This window comes from Chinchilla lanigera, unplaced genomic scaffold, assembly GCF_000276665.1.
Source record: "Chinchilla lanigera isolate Chin_1 unplaced genomic scaffold, ChiLan1.0 scaffold00151, whole genome shotgun sequence".
Classification (NCBI taxonomy): domain Eukaryota; kingdom Metazoa; phylum Chordata; class Mammalia; order Rodentia; family Chinchillidae; genus Chinchilla; species Chinchilla lanigera.
In genome coordinates, this window is record NW_004955552.1 from 1,928,735 (window position 1) to 1,953,731 (window position 24,997).

The 24,997-nt window shown below is 38.0% G+C and overlaps 1 protein-coding gene across 6 annotated transcripts in view; it reads left to right on the forward strand.

Annotated features, from left to right (window-relative positions):
- Mtus1 (microtubule associated tumor suppressor 1) overlaps positions 1-24,997 on the forward strand; it is a 173,183-nt gene that overhangs the window by 61,258 nt on the left and 86,928 nt on the right. For all 6 annotated transcript variants that reach the window (XM_013508602.1, XM_005412200.2, XM_013508603.1 and 3 more), the window contains exon 3: positions 1,382-1,577. In XM_013508602.1, the coding sequence (XP_013364056.1) occupies positions 1,382-1,577 (196 nt within the window). The remainder of the gene's footprint in view (positions 1-1,381; positions 1,578-24,997) is intronic.

A 24,997-nucleotide genomic window follows, 5' to 3' on the forward strand; every position in this document is an offset into this window, starting at 1 on the left:
ACAGTGTGGTATGATAAATTATCAACCTCATACTATTTGGAGGATTACTAAGAATTGAACTCACAGCTTTAACACTGAGCTGCATCCCAAGTCCTTTATTTTTGTTTCGAAACAACCTTGCTAAGTCACCAAGTTAGCCATGTTGTGTTTGAACTTGTAATCGTCCTGCCTCAGCTTTCCATAGTGCTGGGGTTGTAGTCACATGCCACCACACCTGATATCAATAGCATAGGGTTATGATGAGGATTAAATGAGTCAATAGATGTACATAGCATTTAGAATTGTATTTTGCGTGGTGTGAAGGCTCTGTGTTAGTCAACACCAGCAGTAACAGCGCTATTGTTGTCATTTGAAGTAGGAGACACCTGATCAGGCGTGTGTCCAGCTCTGGTAAGAAAAAAATAGTTCCACTGTGTTCATGGTAGCTTATGAATTATTTGTAAAATTAAGCTTGTTAGCAGAAAGAAAGAGTTTTGACTATAGGACTAATGCATTCTGTCACCAAAACATGTAGCATGGGGTGGTGTACACAGAAGCTCCTTACGGGGAGGCGAGAGTGTTGGCTTGGACATGTGGCAGCTGAGGCAGCAAACAAGATCATGCAGGAAGAGTACATGGTAGGAAAGAATAGAACCAAGTCTGGGCCCCGGTAAAACAAGTACTTGAAGATATAGAAGAGCAGGACCCAGAGAAGCAATAGGCAGACAGCTAGGAGGAAAGCCAGGAGAGAGCTCTGTTGGACACTAGATGCTGCAGCCCTGAGGACAGCACTGAACACTGTGCCTTGAATCAACTCATGACACGAGCCACCTTGAGAACAGCCTCACTTATGTATACAAAGGATGGACTGAAGAATCGCTGTGATGAGTTTTAATTGCTTTTGTGTTATTGCTTATCCTGTTGCTGAGACAAAATACTGGGCACCCAAAGTTAAAGGGGAAAGGGCTTATTTAGCTCGGTTTGTAGAGGTTTCAATCCTTAATTAGCTGGCTCCAAGGCAGTGTGGCAACTATTCATGGTATCGGAAGATACCAAAAGCAACAAGAGAGGAGGGAGGGGAGAGACAAACCTCTTTCTGTCCCTTATATTGTATCTAGGCTACCTGCTCTAGGGCAGGTGTAGCACTCACACCCTTAATCCTGGCATTGAACCTTGAATCACTCACAAACTCTAGATTCACTCACCTCTAAAAAAGCCTAAGACTACATGAGGCTTTGGGGGGACATCTAGACACAAACCGTAGCAGCTTCTAATCAAAAATGAAAATTAAATGTTTATCTTCCATATCTACTTGGAAATTGTTTCTTTCACATACTTAGCGCCACAAGGAAAATAATGTGGGGAAAGTATTATCTGGACTGAAAATATGTTTTCTTTATAGGATTCCTCTTCAGAAGCTACCACTGCCTCAGGTAGGAATACATCCAAGCCTGACTCTTGTAGTTTGCGGAAAACACCATGTCCAAAAGCCAAAGTGGGGCCTATTGTTTCCTGTCTGAGGCGGAACAGTGACAGTAGAAACCTCAGTTCTGATCGAACCATATCTCCTCAGAGGATCAGGCGTGTGTCCAGCTCTGGTAAGAAAAAAATAGTTCCACTGTGTTCATGGTAGCTTATGAATTATTTGTAAAATTAAGCTTGTTAGCAGAAAGAAAGAGTTTTGACTATAGGACTAATGCATTCTGTCACCAAAACATGTAGCATTTTGTGGTCCAGCATCCTATGCAGGGAAGATAGAAAAAGAAGACAACATAGCCCTTATTTTTGAGCAGTGCAGAAGCTAACTAGAAACATATTTACATGCATGAATTCATAAGCAAGAAGGTTGCACACATAATTGATAGCTGTTATAAACATGAATCATTTCATTAATTTTTTTTACAGATGCTTACAGGCTTAACAATACTTCAGTGTTAGACTGGTACGTAGGAGATACATAATGTCTTCACCGCATGTGAAAAGATTAATATTTTTTTGAATTTTACTGAAAGATATATATTTATGGGAATGTGAGGGTAACTAAAAAGTTAAATTTTTCTAAAATGGACTTTTTGGTTGGCTTGTGTTTTAAAGTCGTGTTAGGGTGGTGAAATCTGAGAGCTTCACTAGCAGCTATTAAGTGTCTTGCTAACTTTGGCAGATGTACAGATTTCTTTGTTATGAATCATAACAGGAAATGGAAAAGTCATCCTTGTTTCATGAGACTAAAAACCAATAAAGCCTCCTAGCCATTCCAGTACTGAGAGCACTCTGTAGGGAACATCCCCTACTTCTGCAGGTATAGCCTTGAGCAGATTTAGACATGCCAGATAGATTTAGAAGTTCCCTTATAAAAGTGGTGAGTACTATTGAATGGCCTAAAAAATGTGCCGCTAAAATTCATGCCTACACATGTGAGGACGTTTTAGAGAAACTAATAAAACCAACCCAAGTCCCAGGGGATCTTTTTGCCTCACTCTAATTCAGTATTTGCAGGTTTTACTTTTCAGTCTTATCGTGAAGCCACTCCTGTGAGAACCTAAGGTTGGTTTTCGTTTCATGGCTTGTGGTTTGAGGGAGCAGACTGAGGACCAGATAGGAGTAGAAGAGGGATTTCTAGTATGTTTCTATTTTTAACCCCTGGAGGAGCTTTGTGGGAGAGAGGAATGCATTAGCTTGAAGGGTTCATCATTTGGGAGAAAAACAGAAAGGAAGCTAAGAGACTGGGAGAAGCTGAGAGACTGGAAGAAGCAGAGAGACATGGGAGAAGCAGGCACCCTTGTTTTGGGTGCTAAGAGTCAGGGCGTCAGTGAGACCAAAGCTGTGGTCTTCAGTGTTGCTGCGAGACCCGGCACATGGTATTTTCCAGGGTATGGGAGGCCGCCTGTCTGCTTGGGAGTTAGGGTGCTCTAGCTTGATGGCATGTGGAGCTGTGGTCACTGAGACCCTGGTCTGTAGCTAGGAGTCCTGTGTTCTCTCTAGTATTACTCTGGTACCAACAGAGCAGTGGGTCATTTACCCTCCCTGGGTATCATCCCTCACATCTGTCAAGTGTCAGCTTGGGAGTTCTTGCAGCTTTTCAGCCTTATCTTTCTAAGGACAGTTTAGAACTCATTGAATTTTCTGAGTAATGGCTGCTACTGGTATGATTCTCTGAACCACGTGACACCCACATCCTAGAAAATCAAAGAGAAATTAGATCAATACCCACAGTGTATTTAAAAATTCTTTTATGCAGTCCCATCAAACCGAAGCATTTCTAAAGTACTTTTGCTATGTGCTACATAATGTCAGATCTTAGAAAAAAGTAGATCTGTTTAGTCTAACAAAGAGGCAGGTAAAGTTTTGAGCTTTTATTATCTTGTGTCAATGAACTTGAAAACTAAGTTATGCATATAAAATTTTTTGGTTTGAATTAAAAACTAAATGTATTTTACCTGATGCTTTTACATGTATGAATGGAAGAAAATTTAATGTAAGTAGAAACATTATGGATTTGAATTTGAGTTTTACATTTGAGCATTTAGAAGACTTTCATGAACTGAATGTTTGTATAACCTCAGATTTGAATGTGGGAGCACTAACTTCCAGTGCAACTGTATTGGAGCCATGGTCTTTGAAGGAGTAGCCAAGGTTAAGTGAGGTCATAAAGGTGGGATCCTAAATGGTTAACACTGGTGTCCTTATAAGAAGAGTAGACATGAGACCTCTCTGTCTACCATCTGAGATATAGCCATCTTCAAACCAGAAAGAGGACCCTAACTAGGAACCAGGTCAGCCCACACCTTGATTTTGGATTTCAGACTCCAGAACTATCAGAAAATAATTTTCTGTTGTTCAGACCATCCAGCCTGTTGGTATTTGTTATGGCAGGCAGAGCAGACTAAGACAGAAGATTGACTTGAATATAAGGTATCATGTTTTAGAAAACTTAATAGAGACTAACTTTTTTGGATATTGACAATAAATTGAGAGGTGTTGTGAAGGAGAGGAAATGTAATCAGCACAGAGTTAAAAGTAGAACAGAAAATCAAGGAGCAAAAACAATATGCCTTTAGATCATCCAGAGCCACTGCCATTTGCTGTACAATGAACTCTTTGTGTATTCAACAACTGAAACCAAATGGACATCCACTGTACTCATGTAGAATTACTCTGCTGAAAGGTGAGCAGCAGAACTGTTCCCGCCGATTAGGAGTCTTCAATAAATCCTTTCAGAAAACTAAGTAGAAAACCAGACCCAGAGTTTAAATAGCTATTTTCTTGAAGCTTTAAGCCATTTATGTCAACGGTTGCAATTTTTTTTTTTTTTACTTTTTGCATGAAATTCATGTATGTTACCTAGAAAAATTCAAAGAACAAGAATTTGAAGAGAAAAAAATTTTATAATGTTTCATTGTTTGTGGCACTCCAAAAATGAAATACTAGAGAATTATAATGAGACCCAGTGTATCTCTTCCTTTTTACTTGTCAAAATGTGGACATTTTAATTTTTATTTATTTATTTGTTTATTTATTTATTCTCTGGTACCGGGGATTGAACTCACAACCTTGTGCTTGCAGGGCAGGTGCTGTGCCGCTGAGCTAAATCCCCAGTCCCCTAAAATGTGGACATTTTTATGAAACCAGATTATAAGAGAGTATAACAGATCAAATCCAAAGTACTTTTCTTAGTTTGGAGTATGTATTTTTTCATGCCTGGAATTGAGTACAATGAGATATGGTGAAAACTCTAATAGTTCTTATAATGCCAATGAAAGCAGCTCATACTATTAACAGTATATTGTTTCAGGCCCTGTTTTAACATTGTACTTATGGATTCATATAGTCCTCACAATAATTTTGTGAGGCTTATTTCCACTTTGTAGATTAGGAAACCACCACTGAGAAGTTAAGTAACTGGTCTGAGATTATTCAGCTGGTACGGGGTAGAGTTCAGACTAGACAGTTAAGGCTCTTGAGTCCAAGGTTTTAACCTCACATTATTATTGTAAGGTAGCACTGTTAGTAGGATCATGAGTTTTGAAGAAATTAAAAAATTCTTGTGCTTGGCCAAATAATTTAATAACTCTGGTACTTTTCAAGCCCTTGACTTAATGCTGTATATCAGTTTACCATGATATAAATGATTTTCACTGCTTTTGGAAACTAATGGTACAGAATAAATAACTGCTCAATGAGTATGTCATGATCAATTCAGGCATCTTCAGATTGCCTGTCACTGTCTTTCAGAGACAATACCAGCTCTGCCCAGGTTGTAGACTACAAAAGTACTGTTCTCCAGACACTTTTGCAGTTGCTCTTGTCAGTGACCAGCCTGAACTACCTGGGATTACAGAAGTAGTACAGAATATTCACTTTGCCCTCAGTCTTTTGCCCCACCACTGGGACAGCTAATGCTTGGCTGTGTTATAGCCAGAAGGTCTCAAAAAGGATTGTGAAAAGGGTATAGAAAAAACTGAAGAAAAGAAGAGCCCCATGAAAGAGATGGTTTTCATTTGTCTTCTGAAAAAAGGAAATGATATTTCTAAAGAACCTTTATGTTCTTTCAGTGTATTATAGGTTAATAAATTCCTTTCAAGACAGAAGAACATCTGAAACCTATAATATCTTGCCTGTTGTTATAGGTTTTCTCTTCAAGCCTACTTAGGTATAGAATTTCTTGGATTATGCAAGTGGATTGTTTTATTTATTTGAAAGAAACAACATTTTTAAAGCCACTTTCATAGCCTTTTCTAATTGAAAGTTTAAGAGAGATAGTAAGCAAAATAGAATTTTTCATATATTTAAAAACATCAATTATTCAGAACTGGTAATTATCAGTAAATTATTCCTGTTGGGCCTGGTGGCACAGTCCTGTAATCCTAGTACTCTGGGAGTCTCAAACAGGAGGACTGCATGTTCCAGCCCAGCCTAGGCAATTTAACAGCATGGCAAAAGCCTATCTCAAAATTTTAAAAAAATGAAAAAGGGGTCTAGGGGTATAGCTTAGTGTGAAGGCTCTGGGTTCAATTCCCAGTATTCCCCCCAAATTATTCTACAAGTCATCTGTAATATACTGCTTATCAGTGTTTCCATACTTGATGTGCCAAGCACTGTCCTAAACTCTTTTTTTTGGTTTTTTTTTTAATCTATTTTTGTTCTTTTTTTGTCTTTTTGAGACAGGGTCTTGCTATGCAGTTCAGGCTGGCCTTGAGCTCACTTTGTAGCCCAGGCTGGTCTCGAACTCGCAATGATCCTCCTGCCTCAGCCTTCTAAGTGCTGGAATTACAGGCATGCACCTCCACACCCGGTGGTTCCTAAACTCTTAAATTCATAATCTCTTTGAATTCTTACGACTCATGAGGAATAGATACTTATCCCCATTCTACAGACTGGGCATTTGACAGTTTGAAAGCTTAAGTAACTTGGCTGAAATTATACAGTTGATCATCGGTGGACACAGGAAATGAACCAGGCCGTTTATCCCAAGAGTTTTACTCTTCCTGTTCCTTATGTATGCAGCACCCTGGGCACATTCACTTGTCCTCACTGGACCTGAGTGAATTTTCATTAAAGAGTTATGGTTTAGATCTAAAATGTCCCCCAAAGCCTCACACATTCATCAGTGGGGCTTTGGGAAGGCGATCGGATTATAGCTGACTTGTTGTGAGGAGGTGAGGTCTGGTTGGAAGAGGCAGGTCACTGGGGGTGTGGCCTGGAACGATAACTCTCCACCCCCAGTTCTTCCTTACACTCTCTTCTTCCTGTCTGCTGTATGAGCAGTTCTCCCTGCCATGCGTGCTGCCCCTGCCTTGGAGCCAGCTGACTATGGACTGAAAGCTCTACAAACTGTGAGCCAAAATATACCTTTCCTCCTTTAGGTTGAGGGTGTTGGATATTTTGTCCCAGTGATAAGGAAAAGTGACCAAGACAGCTTTTGGTATCAGGAAAGTAGAAGTGTAGCTATGACTATTTGATCAAGGTGATTTAGGAACCTTTGGAACTAGTCTATGGGAATAGTTTGAAAAGGTTTGTAGATGGCAGCTACAGAAGCCCTAGAACACTGTAAGCAGAGCTTGATGGAAGGTTCTGGCCAGAGTTCACAAGACCAGAATGCCAGTGAAAAGGCAAAGAGTGAAGAGCAGGTTCGAGCAGTTTCAAGGAGGAAGAAAGACTCCATTGGTAGTTGGGTTCCAGGCCATGTGTGTTATGCTCTGGCAGAAAATTTGTCTACATTTTGCCCATGTCCTGAGACTTTTTGGGAGACTGAGATTAAGGGTGGTGGACTAACTAATCTGTTAGAGGAAATTCCAAGGCAGCCCAACATTCAGACTGTGGCTTGGGTGCTGTTGGGGGCTTTTAGTCAGCTCTACATTGAGAATCAAGAACAAAGAGCACAGCTGAGTGATTTTAAAAGTTTTCAGTTTTGCCAGAAAGAAATTTCCCCCAAAGATGGAGCAGTGGAGAGCTTGGTTGCTGAAAAGATTAACATTAAAAAAAAGCCAAGTACTTGGTTGCTGAAAAGATTATCATTTAAAAAAAGCCACATACAGGACAACAGGAAAAATGGCTTGAGGGCATGTCAGGAAAGAGCAAGATCCTGTCCTTTGGCCTGGAAAACTGAAAAACTTTGCTTTGAAAAGAGAGCTCCAGGCCAGTCTGTTGGAGAAGGGACCTCTAGGGAACTGATTCCCCAGGAGTCATTTTACCTTACTGAACTATCCAGGCACTCTGAGACCTCTGCAACTACTGGCAATGTGCAAATGGGCCTGACTGCTCCAGCTCGCAGCAGACCTTGGTGTCATTCAGGCAGTTCTGGTTTTACATGCATGCAAGATGCAAGAGTTGTGGGGTTAGGGAGCCTCCTAACAAGATTTCAGAAGAAGGTCTGGGAGTCCAGGCATTGTGCCCCCAAGAGGGCAGTACATGAAGCTGTGCTAGTGAAGCCAAAAGTGCATTGGAGATGCCAGCAAGTTGGAGAAGCTAGGAGCATTGAACGTCAGAGGAAAACCATAAGGAGTGAGCAAAGCCAGCCCAAGAGAGGAACCGTGAGAGCTCCAATCACTGGTAATGCCATAGGGATGGGGCTGCCCAAACTTTCTGAGTTCACAGCTTGTCCTGAGTGCTGGACATGGAACTGTGGGATTTAATGTTTGTCCTCCTGGATTTCAGCCTTGCTTTCCCATTGGTTTCTGTCCTCCTGTTCTTCCCTTTTGGAATGGGAATGTTTATCCTTTGCTGTTCTATTTTGGAAGTGTGTAATTTTTTAATATTTATAGGGACTCACAACTAAGAGTTTGCTTTGAGTCTCAGTGGAAACTTTGGGTGTTGGCTTTTCAGCAATAGTGAAACTTTTATTATCACCAGAGTCTGAGTAGTTTCCCAAAGCTGAGATAGGAGCCTAACTCAATCTACTCAGAATAAGTTTGCAGGTTCATTGACTCTCATTTCAGGAAAACAATTTTTAGAACTAGTCAGTAAGAGGAACAGGATGGGTCTTATTAGGTAGAAATTAAAAGGTACATGCACACAAAGAAGTAGAGTATGGGAGAGATGGAGAGAGACAGAGACAGACAGACATTATTTTCTGGAGCGGGGAATATTTTATGCTAGTCTTGAGATCTTCAAGAGAATCCCCAGGGAAAGGTGAACCACCCCCAGAAAGATACTAGCCCACTTTGCAGGTATAGGTGGTTCTCCTCCTCCTCCTCCTCCTTTTCCTCCTCCTCTTTTCCTTCTCTTCCTCCTCCTCTTCTCCTTCTCTTTCTCCTCCTTCTTCCGCAAAAGTAGATAATTTAAGCATTCTTTGGATTCTCTCAATCTTTTCCTTTGTTGTAGGATCTGTTTCTTGTTTACTTCTCAGGTAGGCTAATTTATAAACTTAGAGAATTCTCAAGGAATTTTGGGTGCTTTGGGTCTGGAGGGAAAATATCCTAAATTTAACTGAGGGAATGCCAATATGGATTACTTCGGGTTACTTAACTGGGTCCTGGAAGTTTCAGTCTTCTTGAAAGTGTGTTTTCTAATTGTAGAATTAATTAATTAATTATTTCTTCTGTTGTACCTCATTAGGACTTTGGCTGCTCTTACACATGGACCAAATGCATTTTGCTTAAAAAGATGTACATGAGTGTTTTAGGGTCCAGGGGCAGAATGCTGTGGTTTCAGTCTGAAATGTCCCTCAAAACCTCATTTGCTCCTAGGCAGGGCTTTGGAAAGGTGACTCAATTATGGAGATTTAGAGCTGACTTGCCACTAGGAGGTAGGGTCTGGCCAAAAGCAGAGGGTCACTGGGAGTGTGGCCTGGCAGGATTTATCTTCCTTCCTTCCTCCTCCCTGCACACTCTGCTTCTTGTCTGCTGTGCGAGGAGCAGCTGTCTTCTGCCTTGCCCTTCTGCTGTGTGCTCATACTTGGAGCTAGCTAACTGTGTATGGACTGAAACCTCTACAAACTATGAGCAAAAATAAACCTTTCCTCCTTTAAGTTGAAGATATTGGAGATTTTGTCCCAGGGAGGAAAGTGACTAAGACAAAAAGCATGCATTTTTTATCTGGTGAGTGCTGGGAACTATGTTAGCATTGCCAATAAAGAAGTGCACAAAAGACAAATGGATCTTAAATTCTAACAAAGGTCATAAAATAAACAAGCTGGGGAGGGAGGCATATGCATGTAATCCCAGCACTTTGAGGCTGAGGCAGGAAGATCAATAGGAGTTCGAGGCCAGTCTGACCTACATAGCAAGACCCTGTCTCAAAAAACAATAAATAAATAAATAAATAAAATGTTTAGTACATAAGATAGTAATAAGTGCTCAGGAGAAAATGGAAGTAGTGAAAGGAATTAGGCCTTAGGGTGGTTAAGAAAGACCTCAACTAGAAGGTGACATTTCAACAAATGCCTGCAGTGGGAGGAGGAAAACACGTGCTTTCAGGTGTAAGAAGCAGAGCTGGAAGAATTTGGGAGTGCAGAGACCCCAGATGAGACTGTGGATAGGGTGTGAGGAGCCCTGAGAGACTCATTATGCGTGGTAGGTTCTGGAGAGGATGGATTGCAGAAGCGGGTGGGGCCAGAGCAAGCAGGCGGCTGCAGACACCTGGGCAGGAAGTGTCATTGCTTTCTCACTAGCATCATCACTGAATTCTTGATCATTTCCAGACATTTAGCAAATTCTCACTTTGTAATAATTCTGGAGAGAATTGTGTTACTCATAAAGTATGCTCAATATGTCACTATGCAGTCTCTTATTTATCTAGAAATGTTTAGGGTACCTGCTATATGTTGGGCAGTCAACTAGGCTCTGAGAATACAAGTATGATTAAACAAATGTACTCTTCCAGGAAGCTTGCAGTTGGAGGATGAAGTGCAAGAGGTGTCTAAGCAAGTCATAATGCAGACTCTTCATTCTCCAGGTGGTCTCTGTGCTGCAGTACTTTGCTTTTCCTGTGCTGTATGGTGAGGATTCTCTTATGTGTCTGCTGCTAAACTGTGAGACTTATAGGATATATCCAGATCTGAGTTATTTTTGTATCTTGCAATGCTCAGTACAGAATATCTGTTACACACATATATTTTACAGTGTCTTTGAGCTTGATTTGAATGGAGACTTATATGAAGCACTATGTGTCCACAGTAAAGGGAACAATACTAACTTAGCCTAAGGCAAGAGGAGAGAATACTGACATTTGATGTAGGCTTGGAATGTGCCCACAGGAGTTTGCCAGCAGGCCACAAGGAAGTTGGGATTGCCAAGGGCAGAGATACAGAGTTGTGAAAGGATGCAGCATGTCTGAGGGCCAGCAGACCTGCAGTGGAACATATGTTGGGGTCAGTGAAAGATGAGCTTCTGCCATGTGGTTTCTTGACATTGACGTCCCCAGGCAGCATTAAGAAGGAATGGACAGAGACAAAGCCTGGGTCTGTCAATGTCAAGAAAGAACAAGGAGCATTGTTCCAAGCAAGCAAACCTTTTCTACCCCAATTATGTTTTGATTAAATATATTAAATTATATTTAATCAGGCAATTTTGGATAGTTTTTCAGGTTTCTATTGCTTGCTTCCCAGTGGGTTCTTTCAAAAGTTTAGCATTTGAAGTGAGAAAGCAGAAGGAAAAAAATCCCTTAATCATATCACCTCTAGATTTCTCACTACATTTTAAAAAATACAGTATCATACATTTTTGTTTACACTTATTTAATGGGACATTTTCTGCTGTTTAGAAATTCCACACCTAGCTGTGGTTGGTGGATTGTATCTGTAGTCCTCTGCTACTCAGGAGGTTAAGACAGAAGATTGCTTGAGCCCAGGATTTTAGGACCAGCCTATTTTACATGTGATGAGACCCTATGAATGAATGAATGAATGAATGAATGAATGAATGAAATCCTATACAAAGCATTCAGTAGGCACCTAATTAGTTGATTGAATTTTATTTTTTATTTTAAAGATGGAGTGCCTAATTCTTAGATTCTTAAATCTTTGTCAGTAACATACTTGTAAATGAAAGCAATATTTTGTCATTCAAATGTGCTGTTGTCTTAGCCTGTTGTATGTTGCTATAACAAAGTACCACAGACCCAGTAATTTATAAGCAATAGGAATCTATTTGGTTGGTAGTCTGGGGTTTTGGAAGTCCAAGATTACAGTGCCAGCATCCAGTGAGGGCCTTCTCATCATCGCACACCATTAATAGGGCAGCCTTTGTCAGTAACATACTTGTAAATGGAAGCATATATCTCTGTAACCACAGAGATATATGTGCACCCATGTTTACAGCAGCACAATTTGTAATAGCTAAATCTTGGAAACAACCCAAATGCCCATTAACTGAGGAATGGATAAAAAAGATGTATTTTTTATATAGTGGCATACTACTCAGTCATAAAGAAGAACAAACTGGAGCTTTTATAGGGAAATGGATGCAACTTGAGACCATATGGTCTCTAAATAACCAAATATGGTTATTTACACATATGGGCAGCCTTGAATACACTTTGTAGCAAGCCTTCTCTTGCAATAACTAACCCAGCCCCAAAGTAACAACCGTTCGGAAGGCAGAACCTAACCACCTCTGTTAGGCTCCTCTTCCCAACACTGTTGTACTTGGGGGGTTAAGTTTTCAACATATGTGCTCTGGGGGACTTATTAAAGCCATCACAGCTATGATGGATTTCTTCAGATTTTTTGAACATAATAGTGGTGTCCAGGTATTTCCCCCCTGGCATATTAAACAACACTATACAAAAATGTTTTGTATGTAAGTACATAAGCTCGTCGGATAAATTCTTGGATACATTCCTCTAGATGGACTCAAAGGGTGTGGACATTTTTAAGACTTTTGATACACATTACCAAGTTACCCTTTAGAACAGCATACAAGTCTGTGCTCCTCCTCAGAATTCAAGAGTGTTTTCCAAAATTCTTGCCAATATTTTGACACTAACACTCTTTCCAAATATTCATGTTTAGGAAGGTACAAAATAGTATCTTATTTTAACTGGCATATGCTTGGCACTCAAATATTAAAAAAAAATAAAGTGAAAAAAGATAGACATAATAGTGAAACCGAGTTCCAAAACAGGTTAGTAGGACAGTTACAATAGTTGATACATTGTATATTGTTGGCTTTGTACTAGTGATTCAGGGTACAAGATATAGTCATGATATCTTGTGCAGACAATATTAGCACAAAACTTTCTGTTCAATGAACTAAGAGAAACTAGCTGTATAACTGTCTTAACTATCTTGTGCATTAATATATTTTTCCTTTTCTTCCTTTCCCCCAACACAGTTTGTCTTTTCTTTTGAACAGTGTCTTCTGTTGTACATTTTAGACCCTTGATAAGGCCATTCTTTTGGGGGTGAGATGGAATCTCAGTGTTTTTTTAATATGCATCTCATGAACGACTGATGCTGTTGAGCATTTTTTCATATTTCTATTTACTCAATTTATACATATGGGTATGATTTATTTCCCTTGTGAGTATGGTCTCAAGTTGCATCCATTTCCCTGTAAAAGCTCCAGTTTGTTCTTCTTTATGACTGAGTAGTATGCCACTATATAAAAAATACATCTTTTTTATCCATTCCTCAGTTAATGGGCATTTGGGTTTTTTCCAAGATTTAGCTATTACAAATTGTGCTGCTGTAAACATGGGTGCACATATATCTCTGTGGTTATGATGTTTTCAATTCTGGGAAGACAACCAAAAGGGGAATAGCTGGTTTGAATGGGACCTCTATTCCTAGTTTCTTAAGGAATCTCCACGCTGATTTCCACAGTGGTTGCCCCAGTCTACACTTCCACCAAAGAGTGGAAAAGGGTTCTTTTTCCCCACAACCCCTCCAGCATCTGTTATGGGTTGATTTTTTTGATAAAGCCATTCTTTCGGGGATGAGATGGAACCTCAGTGTTGTTTTAATTTGCATCTCACAAATGACCAATACTGTTGAACATCTTTTCATATTTTTATTTGACATTTGTATTTCTTCATCTGAGAAGTGCATATTCATCTCAGATGCCCATTTTTGGATTGGGTCTTTGACTTTGGGGTGTCTGATTTTTTTCAATTCTTTGTATATTCTAGATATAAATCCTTTGACTGTGGCACAACTGGCTATAATTTTTTCCACTCTGTGGGTTGTCTTTTCACTCTGTTGGTGATTTCTTTTGTTGTGCAAAAGATTTTTAATAGGGTGAGTTCCCATTTGTTGATTCTTTGTGCTGTTTTCCTTGCAGTCTGGATTTTGTTTAAGAAGTCTCTGCCTACACCTTTGTCTTTGAGATTTCTATTTTCTCTTCCAGTAAATGTAGTGTTTCTATTTTAATATTTAATTCCTTGGTCCATTTTGACTTTATACGTGGTCCTAGGCATGGGTCTAGTTTTAGTCTTCAGCATGTCGACAGCCAAGTTTTCTGGCACCATTTATTAAAGAGGCTGTCTGTCTTCCAGTGAACATGTTTGGCTCTTTTGTCAAAGATAAAGTGACTGAGTGTGTTTGGGGTTGTGTCTACATCTTCTATTCTGTTCCACTGAGGCCTGTTTTTGGCCAATACCATGCTGATTTTATCATAGTAGCATAGTATAATTTCAGGTCTAGGATTGTGATGCCCCCTGACTTGCCTTTGTTGCCCAAAGTTGCTTTTGCTATTCTGGGTCTTTTCTGAATGAATTTTAGTAATTTTTTCTCTAGATCTGTGAGGTATGGTAATGGTATTTTGATTGGGATTGCTTTAAATCTGTATAATAGTTTTGGAAGTGTGACTATTTTCACTATGTTGTTTCTTCCTATGCAAGACCAGGGGATATTTTTCCATTTCATATATCCTCTTCAATCTCCTACTGTAGAGTACTGTAGTTTTCACTATACAGATCTTTTACATCCTTTGATAGATTGATTTCTAAGTATTTCATTTTTTTGGATGCTATTGTGAAGGGTATGCTTTCCCTAATTTCTCTCTCAGAGAGTTTGTTGTTTGTGTACAGGAGTGCTTTTTTGAGTGTTGACTTTGTCTCACACTGCATTACTAAATTTGGATATTAAATCTACAAAGTTTTTCTTAGAGTTTTTGGGGTCCTCTATGTAGAGTATCATGTCATCTGCAAATTATGATAATTTAACTTCTTCCTTTCCTATCTTTATTCCTTCTATTTTTTTTCCTGTTGTCTAATTGCCCTGGTTAATGTTTCAAGAAATACATTGAATAGGAGTGGTGATAGTGGACATTCTTGTTTCTGATTTTAGAGTGAAAATTTTCAGTGTTTGACCATTTACCATGTTAACTGTTGGTTTGTCATAGATGGCTTTTATAAGATTGAGGTAAAGACCATGTATTCCAGTTTCCTATAGGATTTTTATCATGAATGAATGATGAACTTTGTGAAATGCTTCTTCTGCATCTATTGAGGTGATCATGTGATTTTTGTCTTTGGTTCTGTTAATATAGTGTATTACATTTATTTATTTGCATATGTTGAACCATTCCTACATTCCTGGGATGAATCCTACTTGGTTATAGTGTATAATCTTATTGATGATTTGTTACATTCTGTTTGCCAGTATCTTATTAAGGATTTTCACATCAATGTTCATTATGTAGATTGGCCTGTAGATTTCTTTCTTGGTTGGGTTCTTCTCTGGTTTTAGAATCAGGATAATACTTGCTTCCAGGAATGACTTTGGAAGTACTGTTTCCCTTTCAATTTCTTTAAAGAGTTTCAGCATTAGTGGCATTAGTTCTCTAAGTTTTTGTAGAATTCAAGCTGGGCTTTTCTTTGTTGGTAAATTTTAAATTACATTTCCAAGTTTATTGGTTGATATCAATTTATTTATAATTTTATATCTTCTTGATTTAGTTTTGGCAATTCAATTGTGTCTAGGAATCTGTACATTTCTTCTGAATATAGGTTCTCATAGTAGGTACTGATGATTTGGATTTCTGTGGGATCTGTTGTGATTTCCCCCTTTTCATTCCTAATTGCTTGGGTTTGTGTTTTTTCTTTCCTCTTTTTGATGAGATTGGCTAATGGTTTATCAATTTTGTTTATTCTTTCAAAGAACCAACTTTTTAATTCATTGATTCTTTGTATTATTTTCCTACTCTCTGTTTCATTAATTTCTTCTCTTTTTAATGTCCCCTCTCATATGAGCTTTGGGTTTGATTTGTTCTTTTTCTAGAAGTTTGAGGTTCAACATTAGGTTGTTTATTTGAGCTCATTCTGTTTTGTCAGTTAATATATGATCTGTTTTGGAGATGTCCCATGTGAAGCTGAGAAGGATGTGTATTCTGATATTTTGGGGTGGAACACTGTAGACATCTACCAATTCTACTTGTTCACAACCTTGGTTTAATTCTAATATTTCTTCATGGATTTTTGTCTAGTTGATCTATCCATTACTGAGAGTGGAGTATAAGGTTTCCCACTACAGTTGTGTTAGTGCTTATTTGGTTTTTCGTATCTGTTAATATTTGTTTTATGTAGCTGGGTAATTGTGTGTTTGGTACATAAGAATTTACAATATCTCTTCTTGGAGTTTTCCCTCAGTGAGTATGTAGTGACCATCTTTGTTTCTTTCATCAGTTTTGGCTTAAAATTTGAATTGTCTGCAAATACAATAGCTACTCCTACTTTTTTCTGGGTTCCTGTAGCATGGAGAATCGTTTTCCATCCTTTTAGTCTATAAATTTATTTTTGGGTTAAATGTGTTTCTTTTTGGGGTTTTGTTTTGTATTGTTTTGTTTCTGGTACCAGGAATTGAACTCACGACCTTGTGCTTGCCAGGCAGGCACTGTGCCGCGGAGCTAAATCCCCAGCCCCCAAAATGTGTTTCTTGAATGAAGCATATTGTTGGATCTTGCTTTTTGATCCATTCTGCCAGTCTGTTTCTTTAGATTGGTGATTTGAGACCATTTATGTGGATGATTATAACTGATATGCATTGGCTTTTCTTTTTCATGTTGTTTCCTTGTTGTTTGTTCCCTGTCTTTTTGATCTGTTTAATTGCTTGTCTTGCCTGGCAGCTTCTTTCTACTAGTCTTCTTGTGTTTGTGGTCTTTGTTATCTGTTTCTAATATGTCTTTCTGAGCATTCTGTGGAATTGGTTTAGTGGTCATAAATTTCTTAAGTTTTTTTGTCAAGGAAGTATCTTATTTCTTCAACAGTTTCAGATAGTTTTGTGGGATACATCAATCTGGGTTAAAGATGGTTTTCCTTTAGGGCTTGAAATACTTCATTCCAAGCTCCTCTTGATTTGAGAGTTTGTGTTGAGAAGTCTGCTGTGGTTCTGATGGGCTTTTCTTTATAGGTAATATGTTTCTTTTCTCCAGCTGCTTTCAATATTTTGTTCTTGTGCTGCAAACTTGATTGTTTCTGGAATCTTGATTGTTATATGCCTTGATGTAGACTTATTTTGATTATATCTATTTGGAGTTCTATATACTTCATTTATTTGTATGCCAAATTCTTTATCCATGTTGGGGAAGTTTTCTGCCATTATTTCAATGAAGAGGTTTTTAATAGATTTTGTGTTGTCTTCAGATTTCTCATTGATTCCTCAATTTTATGTTGTTTTTCTGTGCTTCATCTTGTAGTTATTGAATTGATTTTTCATGGTCTCTTGGCATTTTAAAGATATCTTTCTTTTTCTGGTCACTGGTCACATTCCTGTCTTCTAGATGTGATATTCGATCCTCACCTTCATTCAATCTGGAGCATATATTTTCAATGGAGTTTCTAATCTCTTACATTTCTATTTGGGTCTGTTTCATTGATTCCATTTCTTGTCGGTGTTTGGCATTCATGGTTTCCATCATTTTGCTGAGCTCCTCTATTTGTTTATCTTTGTCTGCTTTAATGTCTTTTATTTTAATAGTCATTTCCTTTTGCACCCTAGAGATTATTTTTTCTATGGCCTCTTCCATTTGTTTTTTCACTTCTGCTATCATTTCAGAGTTCTATTTGTTGGCTTCTGATTTCCTCTTTGTGTTCTGGACTTGTCCTGGGTGGGCTGGGCATTTGGGATTACATTTTCCTTCTGTGTCTTGTCATTTTCTTTTTATTTTATTTTCTGTGTTGATGCTTTTAGATTTCTAATGTTAGATAACCTTATCACTGGGGTCAAGGCTTTCCTAGGAGCTGTCTGTTCCTCTGGATGTCTCCTCGCTGGCAATGGAGGATGAAGGGGCATGGAACTATACTCCTCTCACCAGCACTGCTATCCCAGGGCAATGGAGGACTGAAGGAGTGCAGAGACACACTCCCCCGCTTGCTCAAATAGGTATTGAATGCATGTAGATTCAGTTATAATCCTGGAGTACAGCAGTAAATACAAAATCAACATGTGCCATCCTTGAAGTTATATCATGGTGAGGGACACCATACATGGGTAAATAAACTATATAATATATTTGAAAGTGATTCTGTTCTATAAAAAGAAAAAAATGTTAAAGCAAAGAAGGTGATATGAAATGGGGTATATGTGTGTGTGAAATTTCTGTGGGGCCAGGGAAAGAGGATTTAAATAATGCTTGAGGGATCCAGCCATATACTATCTAGATGAAAACCATTTCAATTTGAGTAAGCAGCAACAGGGAAGACCCTGAGGTGGAGCTTGACTAACATGCCCCCCAAATAGAAGGAATAAAGTAGGGAAAAAGAAAATAGGAGATGAGGTTGGGTAATCAGTGAGAACCAGATCATGTATAGTCTTAAAAATCCTAATAAGGACTTTGGCTTTGAACCTGACTGATTCTGATTTTGACGGGATCACTCTGCTGTTGTGGGAACAGGTTGAATGTGCGTGTATCTGGGGACAGGGAGATCAGCGAGGAGGCAGTATTGCTACAGTCACAGTTATTTTTTTTTTCTAGGGCCAGGTTGATGGCAGATTATAGATATGTGCTGAAGACAAAGCCAACAGATTTGCATAGATCAGATGAGTGGTGAGACTAGAGAGAGGAGAGGATTCAAGGATGATGAGAAACATTTGGTGTGAGAGCAATCACTTTGTGGCCTGTGGCTAAGGTCGAGTGTGGTGTGAGCGATGGATGATGGTGATGCCATTAACTGAGATGGAAAGGATGATGGAGGCATGGATGTACAGGGGTGGGTATCAGGAACCCAACTCTAGAAATACTGATTTGAGGTGAATAATATATATGGAAAGGAAAAAGTAGAAAATCTAAAGTACATAGAAGTCTGGTTTTTGTATATATATATATGTGTGTGTGTGTGTGTGTATATATGTATATATATATATATATATATATATATATATATATATATATTTGGGATTGAGCATCCTATAGATGACAAAGCCACCAACGTGGATAAGATCACCAAGACAGTAAGTGTGAAAGGGTAAGATCAAGGGAGCCTCTGATCTGCTTCTAAGCTTACAGGAGTGGGGAGATGAGGAGAAATCACAAAGGAGGCCAGGAAGAAATTACCAAGAATGTAGGAGACGAGTCAATCAGAAGTAGTATTTGTGAAGCCAAGTAAAGAATGTTTTTTGAGGGGAAAGGAGGAATCAAGTGCATCAAATACTGCTGACAAGTTTAGGGTAGGGTGGGAAAGGGGCAGGAGAGGAGGGGGAAGTAAAAAATGATCAAGATGTATATATACTAGTAATTCACAATGAATATATTCATTATGTATCACAAATGTATATTAATATGAATTTTTTAAAAAGTCAATCATTACCACTAGCAAATTAAAAAAGAACACGCAAAGTTTGCAGCAGGTGACAGCAATCCCACCCAGCTGGACTGAGCCAGAAGGTTGTGTGTCGAATCTAGAGGTAGCCAGTGCCGTGTCTGGTAACTGCACAGTGTCATCTTTCCGGTTTCTGTCTCGTAGGCCTCTTGCCTCAGCCCTTCCCAGTGACTTTTTAGTTAAAATGTGGCCTCCAAAAGTTCCACATGCCGTACACTTCCGCTTTTGTATTCAAAGGCTGGGAGCCAAAGTGCTGTCCCGGAGTAGGGACTTTCTCCTGACCTGCTTCTGCACATTTATCGAGGAGGAAGAACATGTTCAGCAGCGCTTAGCAGTCCTACTCATGTGTCTCTTTTGCACAGACTGGGTAGATGGTCACTCCTGACACAGAGACATGTTGAGAAACAAGTATTCGGATTTTTAAACCTCCCTACAGGGTGTGAACAGTGGAGGTGGAGTAGCCATGAATGGTGTTGGTCACAGTAAGGTTACATTAAAAAAATTATATGACTACTCTTTTGTTTAGAACTTTTGCTCACTTTTATTTCTGGACACATAATTCTTGTTGATTTGGTACAGTCATGTGTCCTTTGTTTTTCTGTATCCCTTTAAATTTTAGTATATGTGCTGCTGACACAAGCACTGTGTCTTTAAATTTCGTATATGGTGATGTTTAAATGTTTATTTTTATGTTGTCGTCTATATTGTTTCATTTAATTTTTCCATTTTATTCATAAGAAGACCTCCTTCACAAAGACATTAACCTATCATTAATTTTCATTTCTATTACTTCATTTGAAACCTGTGTTATCCAGATTTTATTTTGATGATCCATACGTAGGAGCTAATATTTGTATGGTATCTTGTGCCAGGTGCCATTCTAAGCATTTTAAAATTATGACCGCATTTATCTCTTGCAAGGATCTATGAGGCAAGTACAATTATAATCAACTCATTCTTACACAGAGGAACAGAAGTACAGAGCGGGTAAGTGACTACTCACAGCTGGTGTGTAGGAGAGCTGGGTTTCAACCCAGCCCATCTGGCTTTAGATGGCCTTTTTTTATTTTGCCATGGCACAGTACTGCTTCTGAAATTGTAGTTTTTAAAATTGAAATGTTCTGCTGGTATGATGGTACATGCCTGTTATCACAGCTACTGAGGAGACTGTAGCAGAGGATTACAACCTTCCAGCCTAGGCAACTTAGCAAGACCCTGTTTCAAAATAAAAAGGGCTGGAGGTGTAGGTCAGTGGTACAGCACTTGCCTAGCATGATGAAGCCTGAGGTTCACTCTCTAGTACTGCCAAATAAATAAGCAAGCAAACAAATAAACAAATGAAAATAAAATCCAAAATCTTAATATCACAAATGAATACATGTTTGTGATCTGAATTATTTCTCTATCTTGTCCTGAATTTTCATATTTCTGAGATTAATATACGTTTATTAAATTGTTAATACAATTGTATGCCAGTAATAGACCTGAGTTCTATGCCACTAATAGACAGTGGGACCTCGGTTCACAAACTTAATTTGATCCATGATTTTGGCGAAGATAGCCATGGTTGTGTTCATTGTGTTTGTAACCTGAGGCAGAGTTTGTGAATGGAAACAAAATTTTGCAGAGCACTTCTGTTTGTGAACTGAGGTATTGATTTTTTTTTTGTTATTTTAATATATATGAATCAACTAGTTATATAAACTCCTTTTCATATTTTTTAACTCTTAAACATTATGTAATTCTTAAACTCATTTTAACTCCTAAACATTATAACATGTATATTTTACAGAATTTGCCATTTTAACCATTTTTAAGTTTATGATATTCAGTACATTCCCATTGTTGTGCAGCTGTCACCATGATCCTTCCCCATAGCTCTTTTGTTTTCAACTGAAAGGCTTTTTCTCTTAAATCTTAACTCCCAGGTCGCCCTTTCTTCCACCCCTGGCAACTACTCTTCTACTTTCCATCTCTGAAAATCTGATTATTCTAGGTTCCTCATTTAAAAAGAGTCATGCAACATTTGTTACTTTGTGACTGACTTGTTTAACTTAGCAGTCTGTTTTCTTGGTTCATCCATGGTGTTCCACAAGCCACAATTCTCATTTTAAGGCTGAATTCATTGTATGTATATACCTCATTTTGTTCATTCATTTGCCTAGGAACACTTGAGTTGCTTCCACTTTTGATTTTTATAAATACTTCTATGAAGATAGGTGTACAGATATTGTTTCAAGTCCTTGCTTTCACTTCTTCTGAAGGTACATCCAGACATAGAGTTGCTAGACCATCTGATAAATCTATGTTGCATTTTTTGGTGAACTGCCATTCTATTTCCCATGGCAGTGACACCATTTTATATTCCTATTAGCAGTGTAGCAGGGTTGCACATTATTCACATCCTTGCCAACACTTATTTTATAATAGTCACCCTAATGGCTGTGAGGAAGTATGTTATGGTGGTTTTGATTTGCATCTTGGTGGTGTTGAGCATCTTGCATGTCTCTGTTGGCTATTTGTATATCTTCTTTGGAGAAATGTCTGTTTTAAGTCTGGAAGACCCCTAGGTCTCCCAGTTCTCTTAAGGCAGAGCAAGGGGTGTCAGATGGAGAGGAATGCAAACACCAGGTAGAAAAACTCTATGAAAAGTTTATAGAAGGGATTAAGAAAGTAAATGAGTTTGAAGAAGGAATGAACCAAATGTTCACAGCATTATTGTTCATTATGCCCAATGTGAATTCAGGGAAAATAAGTAAAAATTTGGACAAGCTAACAAAAGGAGTTTTAAAAATGAATGAAAAATTCAATGAAGATATAGAATCCTCAAAAAAATGTCAGACAGAAATACCTGAAATACAAATCTGTGTGGAATTCATGAATTATAGAAAGGGCTAGTGTGAAGACAGTGTGTTTTGAATTGAGGACAAAATAGTAAATTATCACAAAGTACTCAGAGAATCTCCCCCCAAAAAGGAAAAGGGAATAAGAAAAGACTATCCAGCAAGTACTAAATGACAGTAAGAAGACCAAGGCTAATTGGAATTAGAAAAAAGGAGATAACACAGATGGAACTATTAATATTTTTACAGAAATCATAGCAGAAAATTTCTCAAATATGAGAAAGAGTGCAACTTACAAGGAAGTAAGGCTACTAGAACACCTAATAGTAATGATGAAGAAAGAAGCTCACCAAGGTATATTTTTATTAAATTGCCAGATGTCAAAAAACCCCAGAATTCTGAAAACAGTCAAAGGAAAACAAACAACCACATATAAAGGTAAACGAATTAGAATTACAACAGAATTCTTAACACAAATTCTGAAGGATAGAAGAGCCTGGACTAAAGTGTTTCAAGCCCTAAGAGAAAACATCTTCCAATCCAGATTAACATATCCAGCAAAGCTATCCTTCAAAATAGATGGAGAAATAAGGATACTTTATGAAAAAAAAACTCCAGCTCAAATGATATAAATGCTATACGAACACTTCAGAAAATACTCAAGAATATCCTAGACAGAAACAACGAAACTAATACAATTGAAAACGCAGGTCAAACAAAAATACTAAGTGAGACCAGTGAATAAACCACAACAAAAAATGACAGGAAAAGAAAAAGGAATCACCAGCCGAGGTAGAATGCAATAATAGTAAATAAGCAACACATCTCAGTAATATCTCCCAATGTTAGTGGCTGCAGTCTCCAATTAAAAGAAACAGATTGGCAGACTGGTTCAAAAACAGAAACCAACAGTCTGTTGCATTCAAGAAACTCATGTAACCCAAAAAGATATTCATAGACTAAATATTAAAGGATGGAAAAAAATACTTCATGCACTAGGACCAGAAAATGACCAGGGTTCACAGTTTTAATCTCAGACATGATAAACTTCAGGCTAAAACTGATTATAAGAGACAAAGAAGGTCACTACATTCTACTTAAGGGGAAAAGATATAACTTTTACAAATACGCACCAAATTTTGGAGCACTATCTTGATAAAACAAATACTACAAAACATAAAAGATTAAATAAATACTAACACAATCATAGTAGGGGATCTTGAACTCTGCTTTTGCCAAGAGACAGATCAACTAAACAAAAAAACAATGAAATATCAGAGCTGAACTACACCCATGAACATATGGACTTAATAGATACCTACAGGGTATTCCACCCCTCTACAACAGTGTTCCACTGAAGTACAACAGAGTATACATTCTTTTCTGCAGGACATGGTACCTTTTCCAAAACAGCTCACATGTTAGTCCACAAAGCCTGCTTAAGTAAATATAAAAGAATCAAAATTGCCCCATGTATACTGTTAGGAAAATAGAAATTAGAAATCAATTTATTGAAAAATAGAAATTAGTGATGGGAGAAACCAAGTCTGTGGCCCATATTTTAATGGAGTTGAGTGGTTTTTCTTTTTGATGTTGAATTGTAGTCTCCTTGTTATTTTTCTGTTCCAGAATCTTTTGACTATTTTATCTTAATTTATTGTAGATTAAGGTTTTTTTTTTTTTAGTTCTTTCAATTCTTCTCTTAACAAACAATCCTGAGTGGATTTAGACTGAAATAGCATTCAATTATAATATTAATTCAGGAAAGAAATAATATGTGTACACTTATTTAAATCTTTTGTTTCCATAGTTTTGATTTTCACTTAGGTCCAGAGCTTTTTTTTTTTTTTTTTTTTTTTTTTTTTCGGTTTTTCTCCGGTACCGGGAACCGAACTCACGACCTTGCGCTTGCCAGGCAGGCGCTTTTGCCGCTGAGCTAAACCCCCAGCCCCAAGCGTTTTTGATAAACTTACTCATAAGGGAAGAGTGTAGGTGCACATGTCTGTGTGTGCAATTTTTTTGTTGCAAAAGAACCTATTTTCTATTTTTCTCCTGGTATATAAACAAGCAGTTAATGTTGCAAAGTACATATTTTGTTAGCATCCTATCAGGTCTATTTAGATAACATTTATACAATGAAACTCTGCCATGGAAGCTAAATTCTTAGACATGCACATGATTGTTAGTGAGAGTGTTTAGCAATACAGAGTTAACTGGGAGCAAACTTGCAGCCACTGTTTTGAGTATAGATAGTTTATTTCTCTCAGTACTTACTGTATTTTTTTATTGCTTTGGGTAGGTTTACTTTAATTTTACAACAATTTCTAGTTGCTGTAAATTATTACTACAAAGATCACCTCCTTTATGCAGTTCCATTTAAAGAACCTACAAGATAATCATAGCTATAAACATATTCTTGTCTTTTGTATCTTAACTCTACTTAACATTTTCTCTTCGTGAGAGAATGTACTATGGAATGGCTTTGTCACATGCAGGCCTTATCAGTGCTTATACATGCATACTGACCGCAGTGATCTCCATGCTATTGTCTAGTTTCAATCCCTGCTAACCTTGACAGGTGCTCCACCTCCTAACTTGTCACCTCAATTTCAAACTTGTCAGTTCTGTACTCCACTACCTCAGGATCAAGTTCTAGTGCAAATGCTAGGAAAGCTGCAAATTTCCAAAAATTAAGATCTAGATTTGCTAGCCTGGCATTTAATGCCATGTGCCTCCCAGCCATAAACTAGCTACCTACCTACCTCTCCATCCCTATTTTTTTTTTTTTCTTCCCCTGGATACCTTGTTTCCACTAACTTGCGAACCAAGAGCAGTGTATCTTCTTATAATTAGATGCAATGTCTTCTTCAGTAGAGGACAATTTTTATGCGAATATTTGGTAGTGATTTCTCTTTTTTTTTTTTCCACTCTGATTTTATTGGTACTTGGTAATGATTTCTACTGTAAGATGTCAGGTATTT